General features: G+C 45.9%; 2 protein-coding genes across 3 annotated transcripts in view; both read left to right on the top strand.

Annotated features, from left to right (window-relative positions):
* Window positions 1-600: 600 nt before the first annotated feature.
* Window positions 601-1,734, top strand: LOC129051660 (small ribosomal subunit protein mS22-like). The gene has a single exon (XM_054538180.2). The coding sequence runs from the start codon at window positions 608-610 to the stop codon at window positions 1,688-1,690; it is 1,083 nt and encodes a 360-aa protein (XP_054394155.1). The 5' UTR covers window positions 601-607; the 3' UTR covers window positions 1,691-1,734.
* Window positions 1,735-6,505: 4,771 nt separating this feature from the next.
* The window catches only part of ROCK1 (Rho associated coiled-coil containing protein kinase 1), a 165,968-nt gene continuing 164,895 nt past the window's right edge, over window positions 6,506-7,578 (top strand). Inside the window, exon 1 of one of the 2 annotated variants that reach the window (XM_024235926.3) lies at window positions 6,506-7,501. In XM_024235926.3, the coding sequence (XP_024091694.1) occupies window positions 7,409-7,501 (93 nt within the window). In that variant the 5' untranslated portion in view covers window positions 6,506-7,408. The remainder of the gene's footprint in view (window positions 7,502-7,578) is intronic. The other variant, XM_054538179.2, reaches the window with a different exon arrangement.

Here is a 7,578-nt window from a genome sequence, read left to right as displayed (position 1 = left end):
TCTATGTGGAAAAAAAAGGTATTGCCCTTTGGAAAGTTATATTAAACATAATAAGTATCATACTTTCTTGGAAATGTTAGCTAAAGTTTCTATAGGAACTTAGCCACATCACATTGTTAACACGTTTGTGGTATGCATTTTTGAAATAACATGCAATTTATAGCACTGAATTAGAATTGATGTGTGATCATACCTGCATTTTTGGTATGTTTTTGAAATACAATAAACATGATTATCTTCTAAATTGAGGAAATAGAAAAACAGGTAGAATGTGTTTACATGAGAATACGATAATTTTGTAATAACTTAAAACACCTGAAATCATTCTTTAATTTGTTTAAAAAGCTTTTACATTTCTTTTGGACAGAGTTTCCACTGAAGTGAAGATTAACATGAGTTAGTCTGTCATTCCTTTACCAAGGGTCTATTGTGGGCAGCTTCCTTTCATAGTGGGTAATATAAAGAAGTGTAAAAGGCATTCCCAACATATATCTCTCTATATATTTACTTATGATTAATTCTTTTCTGAAATTCAACTGTTTTGTCTTGCATTGCTGTAAAACTATGCCAAAACCTAGTGGCTCAAAGTATCAATCATTTGATAATCATGGCGCCCCTCAGAACAAGTGTATTGCTGTGGAGCCTCTTGAGGAGTTCTCCGGGCGTGGAACGGGTCTGTTTGCGGGCTCGAATCCAGCCCTGGCACGGTGGCCTGCTCCAACCGCAACCTTGCTCTTTCGAGATGGGGCTGCCACGCCGCCGGTTCAGCTCCGACGCCGCAGAATCTGGTAGCCCAGAGACCAAGAAACCTACATTTATGGATGAGGAAGTTCAAAGCATACTCACGAAAATGACAGGCTTGAACTTGCAGAAGACTTTTAAGCCAGCTATACAAGAACTGAAGCCACCAACCTATAAGCTAATGACTCAGGCACAGTTGGAAGAGGCTACAAGACAGGCAGTTGAGGCAGCTAAAGTACGATTAAAAATGCCACCAGTTCTGGAAGAGCGAGTACCAATAAATGATGTGTTAGCTGAAGATAAGATTTTGGAAGGAACAGAAACAACCAAATATGTGTTTACTGATATATCATATAGCATACCACACCGGGAGCGTTTTATTGTCGTCAGAGAACCAAGTGGCACACTACGCAAAGCCTTTTGGGAAGAACGGGACCGAATGATACAAGTTTATTTCCCAAAAGAAGGTCGTAAAATTTTGACACCAATAATTTTCCAGGAAGAGAATCTTAGGACTATGTATAGCCAGGACAGGCATGTTGATGTCCTCAATCTCTGCTTTGCCCAGTTTGAGCCAGATTCCACTGAGTATATCAAGGTTCATCACAAGACCTATGAAGATATAGATAAACATGGAAAATATGACCTTTTACGTTCAACGAGATACTTTGGTGGAATGGTGTGGTATTTTGTAAATAATAAAAAGATTGATGGTTTGCTGATTGACCAGATTCAGAGAGATTTAATCGATGATGCAACCAACTTGGTCCAGCTGTATCACATGCTCCATCCAGACGGCCAGTCGGCTCAAGAGGCCAAGGCTCAGGCTGCTGAGGGAATAAATTTAATCAAGGTCTTTGCAAAAACAGAAGCACAGAAGGGAGCCTATATAGAACTAACACTGCAAACTTATCAAGAAGCACTCAGTCGCCATTCTGCAGCTTCCTAAAAGTATTTTTAAAATACATTTATTTTACTAAAAAGAAAAAAAAAGTATCAATCATTTTATTATTTGCCCATGATTCTGCAGTATGGGCAGAGAGCTTGGAGGGATCAGCTTGTTTCTTATTCTACGTGCCATCAAAGCTTGGGGGCTGCTGGAATGGGCCAGTCTGGGGTCTCTGTTCTCAAGGTCTGTAGGATTCCTTGGTTGTCTTCCATGTGATCCGTTCATGTGGTTACTTAGCTTGGGTTTCCTCACACCATGGTGATCTCAGTTTAGTCTGACTTCCCAGAGCATACAGCTGTTAGCTGCCAGGCACCCTCAGAGCTTAGGCCTCCTGCTGGCACAGTGCTACTTTTGCTGCATTGTACTGGTTAAAGCAGGTCACAAGACCCCAGCCCGGATTCAGTATGGGAGGGAATGCCACAAGGGTGTGAATATTGGAGACATAGTTCATCGGGGGCAATCTTTGGAGGCTAGCTAAGACATCAATGTTTATTAGAGAAATTCACGAACATGATTCCAAGCCTATTTCCTACCAAATGACCAAAAGCAAAGGAATGCTCAGCTTAATTGTCTTTTACTATACAGAAGTCTACACCCAAATCTTTCTGATGTTTCCATGATCTCTCCCAAATATGCCTCATTCAAATTCTTTCAGCACTGCAGTCTCTTCATTAGGTTCTAGCATGACTCTCATCTACACTAAATGTTTCCAGATGCCTGAATTCCAAAATTCAGAAAAATTAAGATATAACTAGTTTAGTCTATATAGTTACAGAGAGTTGTCAACTTTGTAAATTTTTTTAAATTAATAATTATTTTTTTCTTTTTTAGAGACAGGGTCTTGCTATGTCACCCAGGCTGGAGTGCAGTGGCTTGGTCCTAGCTCACTGCAGTCATGAACTTCTGGGCTGAAGCGATCCTCCTGCCTCAGCCTCCCAAGTAGCTGGGACTATAGACACGTACCACCATGCCTGGTTAATTTTAAACATGGGGATTTCGCCATGCTGCCCAGGCTGGTCTGCAACTCCTGAGCTCAAGCGATCCTCCTGCCTTGGCTTCCCAAAGAGCTAGGGTTACAGGCATGAGCCACTGCGCTTGGCCAACTTCGTAATTTTTTAATTGCCAATTAAGAACATTAAAAAATGTACTATCTACTATTACTCTTGCTTTTTAAAGGAAAGTATGTTTAATTTTTTAAAAAGTAACAGAATTTCATACTGAAGGACAGCCTTAGATCTGGTTACTTTATGGAAACTTAACTATATATCTTTATTGTTCTCATTTTGCTGCAAGCCATGCAAATCCCACCAAGGACTGCCACTGGTTCCTGGACCCAGTGTTTGGGAATCCCTAGTCAGTACAGTGTTACTGAACATTTCCAAGGCCTTAAAAAAAAATTTTTTTTATTTTTTGAGACAGGGTCTGGCTCCATTGCCCAGGCTGGAGTGCAGTGACATGATCTCAGCTCACTACAACCTCTGCCTTCCAGGCTCAAGCAATTCTCCCAACTCAGCCCCCTGGGTAGCTGGGACTACAGGTGCCACCATGCCTGGTTAATTTTTGTATTCTTTTGTAGAGATAGGATTTCACCATGTTGCCCAGGCTGGTCTCTAACTCTTTAGCTCAAGTAATCTGCCTGCCTCGGCCTCCCAAAGTGCTGGTATTACAGGTGTGAGCCACCACACCCACCCTTCAAGACCCTTTTCATTCAACCTGCTAAAATCATTTCACATCTTTACCTAAGGACTGTAATCACACTGATGATATCGCAAATTCTATAACTCCCTCATTTACATGGAATCATTTAAATCTGTGCTAATGTAAATAATCCAGTTGTTAAATACTTGTCACTGTATTAGGACTGGATAGTGTTAACATAGTCATAGTTATGAATGAGGGGGTTCTGTAGTTAGATTGTCTCTGTTGCAATCAGGGTCTGAGCAAATATTAACAACATATCTCTCTGCACTTCAGTTTCCCCATCTGTGGCATAGTTTTAAAGAGATTATGTATAAAGTGTATGGAGTAGTACCTAGCACATGGTGAGCACTCAGTATGTTTGTTATATTATTATTATATTTATACATAGCATCAGTATTTTGCACTTGCATGTAGGACTTTAACACACTTTACATTTTAAGGGTGATCTCAAATATCCACAATACTTTGGAAGAGATTAGTCACAATTAGACGATAGAATTTTAAGGTTGGAAGGGAACTTTATTTTATTTTTATTTATTTATTTTTTTGAGACAGAGTCTCGCTCTGTCACCCAGGCTGGAGTGCAGTGGCACCATCTCGGCTCACTGCAACCTCCGCCTCCCGGGTTCAAGCAATTATCCTGCCTCAGCCTCCAGAGTAGCTGGGATTACAGGTACCTGCCACCATGCCCAGCTAATGGAAGGGAATTTTTAATATCATATGATTCCACCCTATTAAAGGTGAGGACCTCTTTATTAAAAAAAGTTGGCCTGGCGCAGTGGCTCACGCCTGTAGTCCCAGCACTTTGGGAGGCTGAAGAGGGCGGATCGCGAGGTCAGGAGTTCGAGACCAGCCTGGCCAACATGGTGAAACCCCGTCTCTACTAAAAATATAAAAATAGGCCAGGGGCGGTGGCTCACGCCTGTAATCCCAACATTTCCGGAGGCCAAGGCGGGAGGATCACCTGAGGTCGGGACTTCAAGACCAGCCTGACCAACATGGTGAAACCCCATCTCGACTAAAAATACAAAATTAGCCGGGCATGGTGGCGCATGCCTGTAATCCCAGCTATTCGGGAGGCAGGAGAATCACTTGAATCCAGAAGGTGGAGGTTGCGGTGAACCGAGATCACGACATTGCACACCAGCCTGAGCAACAAGAGTGAAACTTCATCTCAAAACAAAACAAAACAAACAAAACACCAAAAATTAGCTGGGCATGGTGGCGCGTGCCTGTAATCCCAGCTACTCGGGAGGCTGAGGCAGGAGAATCGCTTGAACCCGGGAGGCAGAGGTTGCAGTGAGCCGAGATCACGCCACTGCACTCCAGCCTGGGCTACAAGAGTGAAACTCTGCCTCGGAGAAAACAAAAAGGTTAATTCAGAGTCCATCTATCTTATGGCAGAAGATAATTAGTGATGTGTTACAATAATCAGAAGAGCCTTGTAGGTAAGTAAGCTATATATGGACCCCATATATATTTCTAGTAGATATTTCTAGAAATATATGGACCCCACATATATTTCTAGTAGTTCTTCCAGGTTGGTTATCACTTCCACTTGTATTTATCAGTGTCACTCATGTATTGTCTTAACTACTTGTATTTTTTCGTATGTGTCTAAATGGAAAGCAACATAATGTTCACCGTTCTCTGAGAAACAACAAAATTCCTAATACCTAAAAATGGTAATAATAATAAAAAAAAGACAAGCAGGGTTTAGGAAATTTATTTTAGGGCAACTGCCTGATTTATTTTAAGCCCTATGCTTAAAAATAAGTCTAATTCACATGACTTAAAATGCTGGAGCCAAGAAAAGTCACTGCAAAGGCATTTAATGAAATACCTGGTTTGTCTAGTTGTCTTTGTTATGATTTTTGTATAAACCAAGAACGTCCTATCTTGAGATATATAGTGGATTTTATATCTAAATATTTCTTGTATTTAATAAATTGAAAATAGAAATAGACCTTTTTTCAAACAATATAAGATTTTCCTAACCTCTGACTCACATCGTAAGGTTGGTGGACTGTTCAGATGCTGTACGATGCTTTTTACTCCGATGCTTTTTGGTTCATCTGTAGCATGTTCCATCATGGGGTAAAAGATCCACATTTTCTATTTCTAGTGATCCTTAATTTGGCTTCTGAGCAAAAATAAAGTTTGATTAGAAATAAATTAAGGTAGATTTCCTGCTGAAACCAGTGAAGAACATAACTTTATCAGCGGGGGTGAGTGACAAGTCTTTCACCTTTCCTCACACCACAGTCAACGAAGTAACGGAACTAGGAGAAATGCCCATTATAGTCATGTCCTACATTAGTTCTGATAAAAATCACACAATTAAGTTTCACTGAATGTTTTGACATTGAAACGGCAGCATTACACGTCCAGGAGAGAACTACAGTAGGGGTGTTAAGAGAACTAATACGAACGACTTAAAAATATTGATTTTTTTCTACGAGATTATTTTCCTTTAAAAAAATTAAATTGAGCTTGACTTCTATTGACTGTATCTTCCGGAGTCAGTATTTTATGGCTCCCCTGACACACACGCCTGGCGTGGGAGGGCTGAGAGTTGCAGCGCTTCGGAACTTTCCCAGTGAATCGTAAATGGGATCAACGCCAGGGCTCGCGGAGGGCTGTCCATGGAGTACCACCGAAAACCAAACGCCACTGGTGCTCAATGCTGGTACCTGCCGACGAAAAGGCTTCTTGCCTAAAAAAGAACCTATTGCCCCACCCTAACAGCAACAAGGAGAACAAGCACTCTCTCCTCGTCAGAAGTCTCTGGACTAGCTGCAACCCAGAGGAAACAGAGCTGGGGCATCTGCTGGGACAGCGATTAGAAGCAGCCAGAGCTCCGCCTCCGTCCGGACCTCCAAGGCCGCTCCAGAGCCCTGCATGGCTCCTCAGAGCCTGCCAAGGCGAGGACCTTGCCGGCCGCTGCTTACCCCGCGTCGGCTCCTCCCAGCGGTCCGCCTTCTCCACCTCCCTGCCCGCAAGGCCCCGCCCACCTCACCGCACCGCCCCGCCCTGCGGAGGAGACAGCGTGCGCGCGCGCGCGCGCGGGGTCCCGGCTGGTTCCCCTTCCGAGCGCCCGCGCCCCGCATGCGCAGTGTGCGCCGGCGGTCTCCGTTTGTTTGAACAGGAAGGCGGACATATTAGTCCCTCTCAGCCCCCCTCGCCCCACCCCCCAGGCATTCGCCGCCGCGACTCGCCCTTTCCCCGGCTGGGACCGCAGCCCCTCCCAGAAGCTCCCCCATCAGCAGCCGCCGGGACCCAACTATCGTCTTCCTCTTCGCCCGCTCTCCAGCCTTTCCTCTGCTAAGTCTCCATCGGGCATCGACCTCGCCCTGCCCCACCGGACACCGTAGCAGCAGCCCCAGCAGCGACGGGACAAAATGGGAGAGTGAGGCTGTCCTGCGGCGACCAACTCGTGGCCGAGACTGATCGGTGCATCGGGCCGGGCCGAGTAGAGCCGGAGACGCGGGGCTAGACCGTCTACAGCGCCTCTGAGCGGAGCGGGCCCGGCCCGTGGCCCGAGCGGCGGCCGCAGCTGGCACAGCTCCTCACCCGCCCTTCGCTTTCGCCTTTCCTCTTCTCCTTCCCTTGTTGCCCGGAGGGAGTCTCCACCCTGCTTCTCTTTCTCTCCCCGCTCCTGCCCATCTCGGGACGGGGACCCCTCCATGGCGACGGCGGCTGGGGCCCGCTAGACTGAAGCACCTCGCCGGAGCGACGAGGCTGGTGGCGACGGCGCTGTCGGCTGTCGTGAGGGGCTGCCGGGTGGGATGCGACTTTGGGCGTCCGAGCGGCTGTGGGTCGCTGTTGCCCCCGGCCCGGGGTCTGGAGAGCGGAGGTCCCCTCAGTGAGGGGAAGACGGGGGAACCGGGCGCACCTGGTGACCCTGAGGTTCCGGCTCCTCCGCCCCGCGGCTGCGAACCCACCGCGGAGGAAGTTGGTTGAAATTGCTTTCCGCTGCTGGTGCTGGTACGAGGGCATTGTCACAGCAGCAGCAACATGTCGACTGGGGACAGTTTTGAGACTCGATTTGAAAAAATCGACAACCTGCTGCGGGATCCCAAATCGGAAGTGAATTCGGATTGTTTGCTGGTAAGTAGCGCTGTTCTCTTTTGCTTGTCTGGGGTTTTGCATGTCTTTCCTTCCTCTTGCATTGGTCTGGTTCGCTG

Source organism: Pongo abelii, chromosome 17 (assembly GCF_028885655.2).
Source record: "Pongo abelii isolate AG06213 chromosome 17, NHGRI_mPonAbe1-v2.0_pri, whole genome shotgun sequence".
In the NCBI taxonomy this organism is placed as follows: domain Eukaryota; kingdom Metazoa; phylum Chordata; class Mammalia; order Primates; family Hominidae; genus Pongo; species Pongo abelii.
The sequence above is the reverse complement of the archived record's forward strand: the minus strand, read 5'-3'. Positions and strand labels throughout refer to the sequence as shown.